This window comes from Ruditapes philippinarum, unplaced genomic scaffold (assembly GCF_026571515.1).
Source record: "Ruditapes philippinarum isolate M1 unplaced genomic scaffold, ASM2657151v2 ctg2684_1_1_1_1, whole genome shotgun sequence".
Classification (NCBI taxonomy): Eukaryota; Metazoa; Mollusca; class Bivalvia; order Venerida; family Veneridae; genus Ruditapes; species Ruditapes philippinarum.
In genome coordinates, this window is record NW_026862743.1 from 69953 (window position 1) to 88916 (window position 18964).

Consider the following 18964-nt stretch of genomic DNA (forward strand, 5'->3'; position numbering starts at 1 on the left):
GACGATTGTCTTCGTTCAGATCGCGCTTCTACGACGTTCTTTGCGCTTACACTGCACATTTACGGCGCTCATACGGCGCTCTCGCGGCATTCACACTGCGCTGAAATCGTAAAGCTCTGTAAAAGCGCCGTGCACACGCAGTATAAGCGCGGTAAAGACGCCGCACAAACTCCGTAGAAGCGTCGTGGATAACCACCGCGTTCATTCGGCGTTCCTTTTGCGCTTTCACGGCGCTCCTGTTGCCTTGTAGGAGATGCTAATGAGTTGCTATGGCGTCCTATCTGCGATCCCACTGCGCTCATTTTAGAACGCCGAGTGACGGCGTTTGTTTTGAACATGCTCAAAATGCGCGCCGTCGGTCGGCGTTCTATGCGATGCCACTACGATGCAACGGCGATGCTGCGGCGATGTTTGCGATCTTACTGCGCTCACCTCGGCGTTCTGAAGTTTCATTGGACGCAGTGAGAACGTCGTCCTAGTGTGACAGGGGTTTAATTGATATAGTATTTATACACACGTATCTGCAATGACGTTGCCATAACTTTAGATCTAAGTGAGGTGTATGAAACGCCTGGGCAATGCTAAATAGAGTCATCGTCCGTCGGATATCCGGCACATAGTCGACCGATATGAAGGCCTTGAATGAAACACTTGGGACTTTATGATGGCATCTCAGTTGATTCAACGGTTTTGATACGGACAATGTTTCCTAATTTTTGACAGCTGCTGCCCGTTATACTCGGACAACAAAGGATCCGACCCCCTGTCAAAAATCCTATTCATTTAGTTCCGCTCAGTGTTTTTCTCATTTTAGGCCCATTCTTTTACTTGGGGTCCATACGCCATTTTTGATGGGTTGGCACGAAATCGAAACATTGATAGTTCCTCGATAATTGCCGTAAGAATACATCTGCGTATGTTACTAAATTTCCATACTTAAATGATATACTTTTTGCCTAAGTCGGTGCTAGGGGGCTCAGATAGCAGTTTTCGTTACCAGTACCGTCCATGAACAGAGTCAGTGAAATATGTTCAGTGGCGGAGTGGTCGAGTGATGAACGCGTCGGACTAGTAATCTAAGTTTTGCTGGCCGAGTAGGTTCAAACCCCGTCATGGGCAAGCCGTTGTTTCCGTGAGCAAGATACTTAACATTCATTGCTTAGTACTGGTTGGTTCCAAGAACGGATTCGAGAGTGTTCCAATAAGCGTATAGCTTCTAACACAATCAAACTATAATAAATTAGTATAAACTAAACTAATCATGTTCAATTTAGTCGTGATGTGCTTTTATAAAGGTTTCCATTTTATCTTTTTCAGTTTTCGAAAAAAAAACAAAGTGAAATGGCACGTGGAATTGTTCCAATCATCTAAATGATGTCAATATAATGACGAATGTTCTTAATATTCCCCCACCCCTCACCCCATAATAAAAAGCAATATACGTCTGCACTGAGATTGATTTATTTTACAATAGATATAATTTGACCAGTACTAGAATTCTATTTCTGGAATTTGCTTTCTTGCATATTTTATAAAATTTCACAAAGGATACCCTCCATTTTGTATGAAACTCCGATTTCAACATAGCTTTTAATATACAATGCGTTTGAAAGATCCTGTAACTCAACTTTTTACGGTTTTATTTCATAAATATGATGCTGGATTGAAGAATTTTCGATATTGTAAGTTCGAAAAAGCATTATTTGTAAAGATATAAACACATTTAAATTTGGGAGGTAGTTAGAAATTTATTTTCGATTAAGTCTAAACCAAATGTTTCAATACGAATTAAATGGATATACTTTAATGATTACATATAATGCGTATAAACATTTGCAGTACATATTAAACATATTCTTGGATGTTTTGGAATTGTTTCAGAAGAATAAGTACATATATATGCATATATAAACTTTTACTTAAGTATGGTTACATCCAACAAGATCTTTTATGAAAAGGGCTGCGATGAATGCAAAAGGGTAAAACAACAACAATAACAACAACTTTTTTGTTATTTCTGTTTAATTAACAAAAGCAGAAGAAATAAGCGACTTCTTTAATATACAGTTGTCATGTTAATTTTCAGCATTCTGTAAGTTACGACTCAACTTACAATAAATAATACATGTACTCGTCTTTAAGACGGCGAAACGAAAAACATGTACATATTAATGCTAAATATACTAGTAATTATCATTGATCCCACAAAAGCTAGTTAGCCAACGCAACCATTTCTGTTGTGTACTAGTATTTATCAAAACTTCTCTCAGCAGTTGCTGAATCAAAAACATGCTTAAGCTTAGTACATGTATATGTTAATATGCGATGTTTTATGAAACCAAAGCATCGGGTGAGCTTAATATTAATAATATTAACATTAATAAAATATGTTATATATTAATGATAATAATAATATCTGCCTGTAACAATAATGACATTAGTCAGATATTCGATCTCCGATTTTAATTCGAACTTAACTGTCACTATCAACTTAATACGATGCTAATGTGGTAATGTTTAATTTAAAAGTAAATACAATTCCTTTAGTATAAAAATAATTCTTCAAACTTCATAAATATGTTTTTATAAAGAAGTACCAATGGGTATGCAAGTGCAAAAATACAAAACAAACCCAATCCATTTGAATGCAGTCAGTATATAATAAAGCAAACAGAAAATACACACATTATGTAAAAATGTATTAAAAGTACAAATATGTATAATAAAAATACGAGTAGAAATTCGTTCAATACTTCAATGCAAGCGATTCGTTGCCATAAAGGACATGCACAGCCATACATCGCTGTGTATTCAATCTAAACAAACATTGTCCATAACAGTTTATCAATCAATGAAAGCGACACAAATAAACTATTCAATATGTCATCGTAATTGTTGGACGAAGTTAGTAGACTTGTTCCCCCTTTCTTGGCATTATGACATGGTATATGTGAACAGTATCACCTCCTACAAGAAGAAATCAAGTCATTGATTAACGATGGAATCAATTTCCAAGAAAGCATTAAAATTTATTATGTGGATTCAAGGTAAGAAAAATATAAGCGTAGAATAACATAATATTTTGTTCTTTGCTTAGCAAGACCAATACATTTGATCAAATTCCTGACAATATTATTAAGCGATTCAAGCAATTCACCAAGGAGATGTAAAATCAATCTAGATTAACAAATTTTCATTTTTCAAACATGTTAATTGGTAGGAGCAAATTCGGTGGTTTTTTTTTCCTGATTTCTTTCTTTATAGGTGACTGATATGATCGAATTTGAAACACAAAATCATTGAATTTGTTATTCATCAAAATTCAAATGAAAATTTATATAACGTATCTTTAAGGAGAGTCTTTTAACGAGAGAATGCAACATGATCTCTGTGCCCCCTAGCACCTATTTAAATTGGTATTCAATCAATGAGCACTTAGGACATTCAAATATTTTTACACTGTCGTGACTATGTTATTTTTTTAAGATTATGATAAGGAAGGCAAATAAAAACTTATATCAATAAAAGAAAGTTCGACAAAAAATCCGTAAAATCTTGTATTAAATAGCTGGTCATTTACCGTTTTTATGTCAAATGTCATGTTTGAAAACACCTAACACCGCGAGTATCATGCTTACAAACATAACTTAATGCATTGTTTAACAAGGATTTTTTCTAATTAGCAGTGTATTAACAAATCCTTACCAATCCATTTTCGTCATTTACTTTCACTTTACCGTTGCCTGTACCCCATGACTTGCAATTTGCTACAAGATCACCTGCTGCTTTTTTGTCAGCACCGGCTTTTGAGCATATCTAAAATAGAACATACGTAAATTGTTTTATCAAATTATGACATGACATTTGACCGAAAACTGAGAAATGCAAAGCTGTCTCTTGATGAATTTATTTTATATCTACAATACCCATTTAACTAAAATATCAGATCATCGATCGGAATAATAAACTCTTATGGAATTGTAGATGATTCTACAAGTAACACTTTTCTGACTAACGTATGTTTATTTGGTCTTCAATATCATTGTGCTTTCTACTCTCTGACACATTCACGATAATTAATTTTGTTTGGCCCTTTTATGAAACAACAGAGCATACTACAGGATAAGTAATAGAAAGAGCACCGAAACACGAGGCTATCTGATTTGTACGAGGGGACGTAGCCCCCGAGTATTAATCAGATTGCCGAGTGTTTTGGTGTTCTTTCTCTTTTGTATCATAGTCAAACATAAAAGCACGTTCCCTGTTGTCACAATATGAAACCCCGGCAAAAATGAACCAATGAACGAACATCTGAATATGACATTTCGGTCGCTTTCTCTCTCTCTGCCGTCACAATATGTAAACCCCAGCAAAAATGAGCCAATCATTGGGCATGCTCTGGAGTGCGGGTAACGTGCGGGTATTAGTATGTATACGATTTAACCCTGACACATTTTCAACAGAAAGGTCTCCAAACTATGATACAATATATCATTATGTTTCAATGTGTGAAGAAAAGTATCAAATATGATGAAGTGCAGCCCGACACCGCCCCAGGTTAACAAACTCATTGTTAATCTGCTAATGAGCATGTAAATTAAAGGTATGTCTCCACACTACCGTATTACAAAAACAGTTGGAGCAGCAAAGAAATGCATCATAACTGTTCAAATTATATGATGATAAATTTCTCATTAGTTGAGGGTAGACAAGAAACTTCGATCTTTCTTACCTTAATTTCCTTATCCGCGCCAATTTTTGTTCCCTGTGGTATCTTGAACTGAGCCGTACCTTTTGGATGAACCCTTTCTATTGTCCAGTTTGATAAATCAACCTCCTGTGTCTGAAATGTAACCATGAAAACGATAATTATGTTATCATTCAAATATAATTTATGTTTATTGATATTTTAATACATTGAACTTGTAGGACGCAACTTGCTATCATGTTTATTTCTTTGCCTGAAAAACGTTCCAAAGTTTCAACAAATGTTTCTTAAAGCGGTTACATCGTTCGCACTAATAAAAACAAGTGCATAGCAATATACCCCTACTTCTTCGGGGGGGGGGGGGGGGGAGGGAGGAGGGGGGACAATAATGCAAAATATGATATCACTAATGAATATAAGAGAAAACAAAAGTAAAACAAAAAAGATGCACAAAGGATAACTGAGGTACATACAAAAGTCAAAATATTTATGACACAAATAGCATTGCATTTTGGCAATTGTCTAATTCATTAATTTAAAAAAGGATGCATATATTTGATTTTAGATGAAACAGGTAGACATTTTCAAAATAGTATTCATGAATAGCTTTACCTTTGAAGTGTTGTGGAATAGGAGATAACTTCCTGTGGATTCGACGTCCTTGATGTTCATGGGTGTGGACATGCGTACAGATTCGGAAGATTGTGTAGACACTACATTGGTAACTTTGTAATATATATGTAAGATTAAGATGTAAGATAAGAAATACCAAAGTCAAAATATTTTTCATACAATTAGCATTTTGGCGATTATCTATTTTCATTTAAAAAGATGTATATATCTAATTTTAGTTGAAAAAGAATAAAGGTGAGCATTTTATGTAGAATTTTATATTCATGTTTAACCATTCTATTTTTCTACGTAGAAACTGATGAAAATTTGCTACGAAAGTAAGAGAGACCTACACGAAGTACTTGATGTTTTCACAACGCCACTGCTACCTGTCACTACGCTGCTACTCGCTGACGATTCCGATTTCTTTTCTCCACTTTTTACCACGACATTTTCGGCTTTCTTTTCTTCCAAGACAGCTGCGTTCAATCTGTAAGTGTTGGAAATTTGGAATGATTTAAAGAAGCTGACGAAAGACATGTTATCACTTAAATTGTTAACCCTATCCGACTTTGGAAAAAAAATTACCGAAAAATGGAAATCTAAAATAATGTTATTGCACGATGGATGATCTTACTACAAACGGTCAAGAAATTAGAGTAGTGTGAAAAGTGTCGTGTTGCTGTTAATTAAGAGGTAAGTCAACTTGCAATGGTTTTTGCTCGTTTGGAAAGAGTAAACGCGGACGTTAAAACAGTTCGTACTATAACGATCAGACATAAAGACACACATAGTACCTTGTAATCTTATCGGAAATCACATTTATTGGTAAAATTTCATAGTGAGAAATGCATGTAGTTAGAACAAACAAGGCATTGGGATAAACGATAAATGTTATAAACGGTTTTAATACATTGGCAAAACCTAGATAGATATCATAGTCACACAAATTCATTTGTCACTTGAAAAATATGATGCAGTAAATATTTATATATCAAATCTAATTACTCAGCTTTTCCGTCCAGAAGTTTTCTGTAGGTGGAGATTTCAAGATCTAAAGTGTCGGTGCGCACGCTGCTGAAACGTGCCATTAGTGCGCGAAGTTCACCCTCAAGCTCACTGACCCGCGTCTGAAGCTCTGACCGTTCTCTATCAAAATAGCTACACTCCTCCTCATAACGCATGCGCATCTCAGACATTTCTGTTTCCAGCCGTTTGTTCTATGAGAATAAAACATTTTATATAGTTAATTATTCCTCAAGTGTTGAAGACAATTTTTCGTCATACATGTATACGTCTTTAAAGTCATACATAAACTGCATAGAAGACAATGACGTTATATATGTTGTAATAGATTCTATGAATAAAAAGATCAACTGTACACTGTAATTTGTAATCACGTATAACATAATGCTTCCTCTTCATAACGCATGCGCATTTCAGACATTTCCAGCCGTTTAATTGTTCCAAAAACATAAAATATGCTTCTCAAGTAAATTTATACCAAGTGTTGAATGCAAACTTTCAACATGTATATCTTTAGATTAAATGGGTAAAAGTTTGATGTATTAAATTGTATATATAGTAGATTTCATAATGTTTATCTTTTAATTAATAGATCAAACTGCATATTGTTATTTTGTTATCCAAGGTAACATTATGTTTCCATTATATTTACAACCTGCATAATCAAAGCTCATAATGGTCGTGTCATTGTTAATTAAGACATTGCATTGATGCTGCTTTGATATAATTTACTAGAAATGTTATACGGATGGATCTATGCAGACGAATTCTAACCAAACTGGAACAGTTTTGTAAAAAATGCGTTTGGTTTCTGATTTAAAAAAAATCCACCGTTAAAGTAACATATTTTTTTACAAAAGCGTCAATTTTGTTGGTATCCATTAACTTTGTATTGCAACATTTAGAACATGTTTTAGTATGAGTACTGTATTTGGATAGCTTTAACGTACATTTAATTAAATGGTAAAAGGTCAGAAAACATCAACATTCCTGTCACAGAGAGCCGACATTTCGAAAGCATATCAGAAGCGTTGAAATATACATGTATATAAGATATGATTTTAGCCTCGGTGGAAAAAAAGTGATAGAAAATACGCTTTGTTTTACTAACTTGCGCAACAAACTTAAGTACACCACAGCGCATGCGCACACATTGAAACCGTCAAAGCAAAAAGTGTTGAAAATGACAATTATTAAAGAACAAAATGGTTTAGTAGGCAGTTGATGAAGATGAAATAGAACCTTATAATGTGAATGCAATTAATTCTTACGAATAAAAAAACGTCTAAGGTACATTTTGCCTCAGATTAGAAATCATTTTTACATACAATAATTACAAAAGTTTTGTATAATGTTTTAATAAGGATTATTAGTATTAAATAAAAAAATCTTTGAAAGTTGTGTTTCATTCTTGTACATTAAAACAGTTTGTTAAATGAGTAAAACTGTTCTTGGGATTGAATACATTTTTCACCAGAGATATGCATTGCTCATTGATCACACTAACCAGATCTTCTCTGCAGAAAAGCAGAGACGTAGTTATTTCTGTCCCACATAAGACATGGTCTACATTAAATCATCTGAACTCTTATGAACAGAAAACTGAAGTAAAAAAGAAAATATTAAAAAAAAATGTGACTGCATAGTTTATGGAACACCCACGCGCGTCTATATTAGCAACATTCTCCGCCAGTGCTTGCTTACGGAACACCTACCCATGGCCCTAAGCATCAAAATGAGGTTAAACAGATGTAAATGTAGAAAAGTTCTTACATGTTTCCAAATATATAACTGTATGAAATAAAATGTGCAATACAGATTTACTACAAGTGTTTGGACACAAATGCGATGATAAAGGCAAAGAAAATCAACGTGAACACACTCCTAAGAAGGTAATAAAAGCAGAAACTACCAAAACTAATGATAATAATTTGGCTCACTAGAAAACGACAAAAGGGATCATGACCGGGTATAAGCAAATGTCTCGATACACATATACAAATATAACTGCAGCAAATAGAGGGGTATATTACCTGTACTTCGTGTGAACCCTGCTGTTCAGCTCTCAGCTTGGCCAGTTGACCATTGTATTCGGCTTGTATAGCCTTGATACATTCACTAAACTCGTTTCTGTGAACTTCCTCTAGATTGGGTTGTACAAATTCAAATGTAGACAGCAATCCACGAAGCTCACGAATTTCCTGAAAATGGTATGATTCATATTATTATCTTTGTATAAATGAAAAAGGTCAAAACACATATTTTCAAGAATGCCTGAGAAAAATTTGGATCACTGTCAATGAACGAAATCAAATTCACTCACATTAAAAATGGAAAAGGACAGAAGGGGTATTGAGGAAAACATTTGTTACAGTTTTCAAATAATGTTAATTTTGTGTATATTGTATTTCTCCATTATCTATTTTTGTTGCTGTTTCTAAATCGTTAGCTTTTAAAGTAAAAGAATTTGAAATTTGACTATCTGAAATTGTACATAGGTCAAATAAATGCTTACTTTCCGTCCTTAAAGCTACTTACCGAATATAAACATTTGTTTCACAGACGAGAATGATAAGGAAGATGCACACTTACAGCATGTAATGTTATTTCCAAGTACTTCCTTTCTTCCGCTAGGTTATCACACTCGTTTTGTGCCTTTATTTGCCTTGTCAAAGCTATTTCCATTTCCTGTAATGGTCAAATACAAATTATCAATGTTTGTTTCATGTTCGAGGTGGGGCACTATTATTTGTATTATACATGCAGATGACACTATACTAGTTGTCAGTAGAACATTTGACTCTTCTACGTTATCTTTTATCTAAAAAAAAATGTTATCCTTTCAAAAAAAAAACTTTTGGGAGAGGACACTCATAAGCTTTCATAGCTTTCTGCCCAATCCCAAAATGTATTATGTAAATACTATTCATCATACATAATGTAAATGCATCGAATAAATATATTTAAACCAAAAATAAGTTATCCTTTCTAAAATACGTTAACCATTCACAAATACGTTATCCTTTCAAAAATATAATATTTCTTTATTCACATCTACCTGTACTATATTATCTAATGTAATATTTGTATGTGTAATATCAGGTGGGTGCGAAAATTGACTTTCAACAACGGTTATGTCAGCTTCATGGGTTGTATTCTTAAAATACTTAAGAAAGCGGACAAACCCCACTTTAATAAGGTAAAGAACTATATTTATGTACATCGTAACATCATTTAAAACATTAACAATCCTTTTATTGAATCTTTAGGTAAAGATAAATAGCTTGTATTATATGAGACACTTACACTTCTTATTCTATCATTGTCCGTTCTAATACGTTTGTTATCTTGTCTTATTTCTTGAATTTGATTTTTAAGCACGACATATTCTCCGTTTAGTTCACCAATGGTACGGTCCTTCTTTTGTGATGCAACCAGTAACTCCTCTATCTTCCTTTTCAGGGATGATATTCTGTGAAAACAATAGAACATTCTTGCTAAATTGATTAATACGTGTGTCGTCAATTAAATAGGTAAAGCGGATAAATATCCGTCGACCTTGTTGAAGAGACACACAAAATATTAAAACTACTAATGGGGCAACCATTAATTGTTTTGGGGTGTATGGATGTGTAGCATGCTGAATTAAGACTGCTGCCTGCCTATATTTATTTATATACTGGTAAAGGATATTAAAAGTATCCTTTTATAGCATTTTAATGGTCAAGTGTATATACTTTATTTGTGACAATCAGCATTCTTTTGTACCTGTACTTTTTATTTTAGCAACTGTCAATGCGAATAGATTCACCTTTTTTAGACCAACATAATTTGCTGGTAACCCTTCATGTATTGTGGCTGATGAATAACTCGTTGATATTTATAAATAGGTCTATAACTTTGTCATTTTATACAATTTTGAAGCAATTCTATTAAGAAAAAAAGACGATTTAATATAGAACTATGAAAACTATTATCGGACTAAATGTATATATTTGATGTAAAATTTGTATAATTATAATGTTAACAGTATTGAATGTATAAAGAATATGAGGTTTTGGTCCTTACTCCGAATCTTTCATCTCTAGAGTCTGTTCCAAAGATACCACTCTTGCTTTTAATGGAGCCACATCTTCAGACATTTGGATAATTTTCACTTTTGACTCTTCTATTTCTATGCTATACTCCTCTCTTATTCTACCCTGAGTTTGCAGGAATGCTTCTTTGAGGCGTTCGATCTCTTCAAGGAGATGTTTATTTGTTGCCTCTTTTGACCTCACCGTGACGATGTAACTTGCTAACTTTGCGTTGAGTTCGTCTAAATCTTTGCGCTCTTTATCAACAGAGCTCATCATGCTCTTCATGACCTTTTCCGCGTCAGCCTCTGTGACCTTCATTTTGATTGGTGAGCTGAATGACCTTGACACATTGACATGTCTGGCGTATACAGAAGCGACTGAATTGGATCCGCTATAAGAACTTTGAGAGGAGCTCGACCAGGACCTGTCAAGGTCATATTTTCTACCTACGTCAAATGTTGTCGTCATATTGTATCGGTTGAAATTAATTCTGGAAATGAATAAAACACACTGCATAGGGGTAAATATTTAATAAAGTTTTATATTATAACAAAATATTGAAATGAGCTTACGGAGGGAAAGCCACTAACCCGCTTTATGATGCGGTGTGCATCGGAATTTAACTTGCAAGCTTAGCACTTTTAAAATGACTTTAATGAGCTTCTTTCTCTCGGTCGCCAACTAACAATAATATGCAAAAAAAATCTTGTTGACAGTGCGAACATAAATATCAAATGTACTTCAGTTGACACTATTTGTTAAATGCTCAATAAATGATACATATTAATACAAAAGAAAGAAACACTTCTTTAATTTTCTTTATTTTAATGAGCATGCAAAGCTAGAACGAGTAACTGAGCAACGATGTCAAACATTCTCATCTTAGACAGTTAGTGATTTTGCCCAAGAATTTGCCACGTAAAACAAGTCTTTTAGAGCAAACAACTAACTTATTTGCCATCGAAATTATTGCTCAAATAAGGATATTTTTTATTGTTGTTGTTTTTTCTTATCTAAACTTCATTGCATTTAAGTTGAGCATGAAAATAGATGTCAAAACATAAATATGAACCGTGTGGCTGTACTTAGAAGGATCACACAATTATATAGCAAAAAATCAAAGGGTCGGATTGACGGATAAGCATAAATGTGAGAATACGCATAAACATTGGTACATACAATAATTAATACTAATAAATATTACTATTGCCAGGCAATTATATTCACCTCTTTCAAATCTTAAGTTTGCATACGATTTATATACGTGCACGTTCAATTAAAATAAAATTGAAATTGTTTCTGTGTGTAGCCGATGACATGCTTTTTTGTGGGTGTTTGACAAATTTATCATGTTTAATCAAATTGATAAAACGATTTTCTTAAGTAATATCAGTAACGTAATGTGATAGCTACTGTTCATTTGCTCTTAATTTTTTATTCATCAGAAATCTCGAGCTGCCATGTGATTAGCAAATATATGCATGCCATGGAAAACACAAGTGGTGTACAAATACATTTAGGCAACTGCCGTGGGCGTCGAGATAACCCGGACTATTTACTTTCTGTGATTAAAAAATCAAGTAATAATAAATCAAGATTCGCTTTTCAAATGCATTAATCTCATCTCACTTTTTGAACTTTTCTACACCAGCAAATTCTGATACAGTGAATGAACAAATTCATTGAAGATGATTTAAATATATAACTTTATTTAATTAAAAACTAAAAACATTAAAAATTAATATGAAAGTGGGGTGAGTCAAAACTCATATTTGAGCCGCGCAATGACAAAACCAACGAAATGGGTTTGCGACCAGCATGGATTCAGGCCAGCCTGCGCATCCGCGCAGTTTGTTCAGGATCCATGATGTTCGCTTACAAACCCTATTACAAGTAGAGAAACTGATAGCAAACAGCATGGATCCTGATCAGATTGCGCGGATGCGCAGGCTGGTCTGGATTCATGCTGGTCGCAAACCACTATGTTGGTTTTATCATTGATCGACTCATTTATTTTTTGGACAACTTTTTCAGGTGATTTTTCTCTGGCAGTCAGTAGCTTCAGCTATTCATTTCATGGGCAGTAAATTATCTGGCTATGTTTTTCAAGACAGTTCAAGGTGGCTGTAATTTTGTGTTAAACCTTGTGAAAATATATGGACTTTTATCATGTTATGGAAAAGATATTCCATATCTGGCTTAAACGAAAAAAAACCCTCTTACTAAATAAAACCTATGGACATTATATGTTAAGCATATTTGTCATTACCCCCCCCCCCCGCACCGCAAGTCACCGTTAAAATACCGAACAGATCAAAAGTAGCAAAATACAGACACAAATTAAGAGAAATCAAATTATGAAAAATAAACATTCAGGTCTAATCGGCAAAACGTACAGTGGCATACTTTGAGTTTGAAAAAGTGATTAGCTGATCATTTTATATTGAAATGTCGTTAAGACAGTGTAAACAGTGCAAAAGATAAATTACAACACTAACCAAGATTGCAAGAGTACAAAGGTATCATTTTCTCATTTAAGTGAGTAAACGCTGTGCAATTCAAACATGCACTTGAATCCGATATATAAAACACTTATTTCTGTTCAAACATGAAAATGTTCGTACATGTACTTAATCTTTTCGCAAAACTATAAGCGGAAAGAAAATCATATGGGTTTAGAGTACCGACTAAATCTTTTGCACAATATCCTTCAACATGAATGTTTTAAGCAGGTACGCCCGTTGTCATTAAGTCCCCGACTCTAAAATTTATACTTGCGGTGAAGACAATAACCCTGGTACCTACGACGAAAGATGTATTTATTATACACGTGATAAAGGTTACGATATCTAATATGTGTGCCACGTAATAAAGGTTACGATAGCTAATACGTGTGCCACGTGATAAAAGTTACGATAGCTAATACGTGTACCACGTGATAAAGGTTACGATAGCTTATACGTGTACCACGTGATAAAGGTTACGATAGCTAATATGTGTGCCACGTAATAAAGGTTACGATAGCTAAAACGTGTACCACGTGATAAAGGTTACGATAGCATATACGTGTACCACGTGATAAAAGTTACGATAGCTAATATGTGTGCCACGTAATAAAGGTTACGATAGCTAATACGTGTACAACGTGATAAAGGTTATGATAGCTAATACGTGTGCCACGTGATAAAAGTTACGATAGCTAATACGTGTGCCACGTGATAAAAGTTACGATAGCTAATACGCTTGTCACGTGATAAAGGTTACACTAGTTAAAACGTAGGGGTAAGAAAAAGAAAGGCACAATAGCTGAGACATCCTATCTAAATAACCTTGTAAATAACCTTGTAAATAACCTTGTAAATAACCTTGTCAATAACATTGTAAAGGACACAATAACTTTACAGTAGCTGATACGTGTGACAAGGAGCAAGCACACCAGAAAGACTCAATAGCTAAGACCTGCTATGTAAATATTTTTGTAAATGACACGACAGCTCTGTGTGAGGTATAAGGGCCTGACACGTGCTGTGACTCAACTACTGATACGTGCAATATAGAACACAATCTCTGGAAAATGTGATATAAATGACACAAAAACTGATTAAAGGGCACAATTTCGGAAAATATATCATATATGCTGTCACAATAACAAATGTTTGTACATGTAGTAAGAAGGGGAATTATCTAAAACATGCTCTTCACGACCCTATCACTGTTTCATGGTAAAATTTAAAAAAAAAAAACATGTTTTGCTTATTATTTAACACAGGATAAATTGTCTATCTTGAAATCACATGATTTATATGACTCAAGGAAAAAGACTGCAATCATGTATATAGTATATAGCTTGGTTTAATCAGATGAAAAATATCCCCGACACTAACATTCATTTATGCGTCTTGATACATGAATCATAATAATATTAGTTTAAGGACAAGGTTCTTTAGAGAGAAAGCTTAATCTTGACCAAAACCATTGTACTGCCACAAAATAACATATTTCATATTCTTTGAGAAAGTCTTATTATTGAAATGAGTTTCTATTTTCTTTGAACAAAATTTATACAATTTCGGACCTGTCAGAAAATAAAATCATTCTATCTATTCAAGTAATAGAGTTGAGAGCGCTTGCGATTAGGCGTGAACGGAGATTAGTCAAACTTTTGATATGTATATATGAGCCGCGTCACGACAAAACCAACATAATGGGTTTGCGACCAGCATGGATCAGACCAGCCTGCGCATCCGCGCTGTCTGATCAGGATCCATGCTGTTCGCTATCAGTTTCTCTACTTGCAATAGGTTTGGTAAGCGAACATCATAGATCCTGACCAGACTGCGCGGATGAGCAGGCTGGTCTGGATCCATGCTGGTCGCAAACCCATTATGTTGGTTTTGTCGTGACGCGGCTCATATATTTCGTATTCAAATCAACTTGTCAACGAAACAATGAGCATACTGTCAAATAATTTGATTCATTTAAAGTGAAAAGCATTTTAACAGAGTAAGTGCTTCCTAGTGCGAAATTCGAAAATCAATTGGTATTTTATTTGTTATCTGTGATAAAAAAAAAAGAATAGAAAAATGTCGTTTGTAACCTGGCCAATTATCTATAATAGATTGTAATCTAGCGTCAAGAACTGAATTAGATATTATTATTTAAATTCTTGATAAAATTTAAACATTTATTTCTTATCGAAAAAAGATTCCCAAATATTCGTGTGTGAAACATGACAATGAGAAAAATAAAATCACGTACCGTCATGCAGTAATGCAAACTAATGCAACTACTGTGTTCAATCATGTAGTAAAGTCAAATCAGACATAATTATACTGCGTACTATATCATGCAGCATTGTACAGTCAGACATATACTGCGTACTATATCTTGCACCAATGCAAACTCAGACAAGTACTGTGTACCGTTATGCAGCAACGCAAACTTAGAAATATACTGTGTACAATCATGCGGCAATGCAAAATCAGACATATTCTGTGTATCGTCATGCAGCAATGCAAAATCAGACATATACTGTGTACCGCCATGCAGCTGTGTACTATCATGCAGCAATGCAAAATCAGACATATACTGTGTACCGTCATGCAGCAATGCAAAATCGGACATATACTGTGTACCGCCATGCAGCAATGCAAAATCAGACATATACTGTGTACCGTCATGCAGCAATGCAAAATCAGACATATACTGTGTACCGTCATGCAGCAATGCAAAATCAGACATATACTGTGTATCGTCATGCAGCAATGCAAAATCAGACATATACTGTGTATCGTCATGCAGCAATGCAAAATCAGACATATACTGTGTGCCGTCACGCAGCAATGCAAACTTAGACAGTATACTGTATACCGTCATGCAGCAATGCAAAATCAGACATATACTGTGTACTGTCATGCAGCAATGCAAAATCAGACATATACTGTGTACTGTCATGCAGCAATGCAAAATCAGACATATACTGCGTATACCGTCATGCAGCAATGCAAAATCAGACATATACTGTGTACCGTCACGCAGAAATGCTAAGTCAGAAATATACTGTGTAAAGTCACGCAGCAATGCAAAATCAGACATTTACTGTGTACGGTCATGCAGCAATGCAAAATCAGACATTATACTGTGTATCGTCATGCAGCAATGCAAAATCAGACATATACTGTGTGCCGTCACGCAGCAATGCAAAATCAGACATATACTGTGTACCGTCACGCAGAAATGCTAAGTCAGAAATATACTGTGTAAAGTCACGCAGCAATGCAAAATCAGACATATACGGTGTACCGTCACGCAGCAATACAAAATCAGACATTATACTGTGTATCGTCATGCAGCAATGCAAAATCAGACATATACTGTATGCCGTCACGCAGCAATGCAAACTTAGACATTATACTGTGTGCCGTCACGCAGCAATGCAAAATCAGACATATATTGTGTACTGTCATGCAGCAATGCAAAATCAGACATATACTGTGTATCGTCATGCAGCAATGCAAAATCAGACATATACTGTGTACCGTCACGCAGAAATGCTAAGTCAGAAATATACTGTGTAAAGTCACGCAGCAATGCAAAATCAGACATTTACTGTGTACCGTCATGCAGCAATGCAAAATCAGACATATACTGTGTACCGTCACGCAGCAATGCTAAGTCAGATATATACTGTGTTTAAAGTCACGCAGCAATGCAAAATCAGACATTTACTGTGTACTGTCATGCAGCAATGCAAAATCAGACATATACTGTGTACTGTCATGCAACAATGCAAAATCAGACATATACTGTGTACCGTCATTCAGCAATGCTAAGTCAGAAATATACTGTGTAAAGTCACGCAGCATTGCAAAATCAGACATTTACTGTGTACCGTCATGCAGCAATGCAAAATCAGACATATACTGTGTACCGTCATGCGGCAATATTTTTGAAAGGTTGTTTTTTTTGCATAGTTTGAGTATAATAAACGTCTTGATATGGCTCAATTATGCATTTTTATTTTTATCACGGGGATCCTTATAAAGTTTATTTGACATATTACAGCCTAACTATAGTTAAGGAATAGCCTCACGTGCCCTTCTGTACAATATGTCACCCACGAATGAAGTTCGTACATGTACGTGATATAAAATTATGAACAAACAAACATAATTACATATTTAGTAGTATGTTAATATTCATACCAAATATAATAATAAAACAAGAACATGTATTTTTAACACAATTAGAAACATAATAATAATGATGATGGTGGTGATGATGATGATGATGATGATGATGATGATGATGATGATGATGATGATGATGATGATGATAATCATAGATAATAATAAGTATAGTTTTGAGGATGATACCAAACTAGGACCACCAATCCTCCTGCCCCAGCTAAAACACTTCATCACAGTATCATAATTATTATCATTCTTAAAACGGGGCTGTAATTTTTTAAAAAGTAAACAAATTCAGACCATTCATTCAGACTAAAAATGTTGGCACCGAACATCGCCAGCCCTTGCTACTAGTGTCTTTCAAGGATATCCTACCTAATGTTGACGATTTTCATCTTCATATAACCAAAACCTTATTATGTACATTTACAAAAAAAAAAAATACAGACGAAAAGAATGCAGACGGGGAAAAAAGACCCATTTCACAAATTTAGTAGAAATGGAAGAAACTTCAAATGTAATGCATTACCTTTAATAGCTTTTATTCACTTCCGTTCTTTATCGTAAGTGGGCTGTATATCAGTTAGCTTAAACAACAACTCAATTATTTTTATATTATCTTATTTATTATATTATCCGCCAATATGTTATTTTTTATTATCTATGACGCATGCGTTTTTAGAAAATCGTCTGCCTTTCAAAAACATTTTTTTTCCAATCCTAGTTTAAAATCTATTGTTTTATGAAATACGTCATTCATTAAAAAGATTTTGCTTGACTGGTATTTATTTCTGACTATTGTTCTTATCTAATGTCTGTTAAGATATATTGTCTATAACGAAGCGCGAAATAATTGCACTCGGTATGCCACATATTAATTGAACTAAAAAAACCAGCGAGGGTATTATTACAAAAACATCGGGGTTGTTAGATTACAAAATGTACTTTGTTAAAAGCTTGTTTACGGAACTTGGTAATTTATCAAACGTAATCTTGTTTAAATTTTTTGTTACTTATATTTGCGATTAAGTGTAATTTTAATTAATGTATACAGTGTATATGCACTGTTTAAGCTATATTTGGATAATAAATTAATACTGATATATTAGCAAGGCTAGTCCGACTCCCTAGAGAAATAAATAAAAAATAAATAAATAAATAAAAATGAAATTCACACATGAATAAAAAAAGGAAATATTAAAAAAAGGAAACCAAACGGCATTTAGTTGTTTTAAAGGTAATTATTACATATGCACACGCAGATATTGTTTTTCCACTATTTCTTTTAAATATACATATAAAAAGTAATAAGTTGGACAAGAAACAGCATCAGAAATTTAATCCAATTTCTTAAAAACAAACAAAAAACATCACATGAAAAACAAAAGAAAACATTAAGATACCTGTGTTGATATCTTCAAAGAAGTCCTTCCTATGTATTAGCAAACGTTCCTTAATTTAACTAATTAATTCTTTATAAATACGTCCAAAAACAGTAAAGAACGCTCAGAGTCAAATTTGCAGACGACTGCAAAATTGTGCATGCACGCACGCGCTTATATAGCAACGACCTTGGGGGCAGTAATGTATTTTGGCGAGCACTAGAAATACTATATTTGTCTTGTTTGTAAATGCTCAATCAAATGTCATTGAAAGTACAAATAAATTATAATAAAACCTTACAATAAGCGATTTCACTTTGATTGTTTAAACTATCAATCAATCAACCAATCAATCAATCAATCAACATCATTATCAAAGTTGTCATCATTATTGTTATCATAATCATCATATTTTATTGTTATGAATATCATTTTTATTATTATTTAATTATTATTAATAATAATGAT

General features: G+C 34.0%; 1 protein-coding gene across 2 annotated transcripts; it reads right to left on the bottom strand.

Annotated features, from left to right (window-relative positions):
- Positions 1–2366: 2366 nt before the first annotated feature.
- Positions 2367–18670, bottom strand: LOC132720081 (intermediate filament protein ifa-1-like). 2 transcript variants are annotated; one of them, XM_060704072.1, is made up of 11 exons: positions 18518–18670; positions 10415–10915; positions 9653–9818; positions 8939–9034; positions 8380–8547; positions 6329–6540; positions 5674–5810; positions 5321–5433; positions 4733–4843; positions 3706–3816; positions 2367–2967 (listed from the first exon to the last, which is right to left on the bottom strand). In XM_060704072.1, the coding sequence occupies exons 2-11, from the start codon at positions 10891–10893 to the stop codon at positions 2935–2937; spliced, it is 1626 nt and encodes a 541-aa protein (XP_060560055.1). In that variant the 5' UTR covers positions 10894–10915; positions 18518–18670; the 3' UTR covers positions 2367–2934. The 2 variants fall into 2 exon arrangements, with proteins under 2 accessions (XP_060560055.1, XP_060560056.1); XM_060704073.1 differs by lacking the exon at positions 18518–18670 and adding an exon at positions 17644–17794.
- Between the last annotated feature and the right edge of the window lie 294 nt (positions 18671–18964).

Coding starts and splice junctions, on each gene's coding strand:
- LOC132720081 (XM_060704072.1), bottom strand. CDS start 10,893: ATGACGACAACATTTGACGTAGGTAGAAAATATGACCTTGACAGGTCC. Junction 8,548..8,938: donor TGGAAATAACATTACATGCT/GTAAGTGTGCAT, acceptor TACCATTTTCAG/GAAATTCGTGAGCTTCGTGG. Junction 6,541..8,379: donor AGGGTTCACACGAAGTACAG/GTAATATACCCC, acceptor TTATTCTCATAG/AACAAACGGCTGGAAACAGA.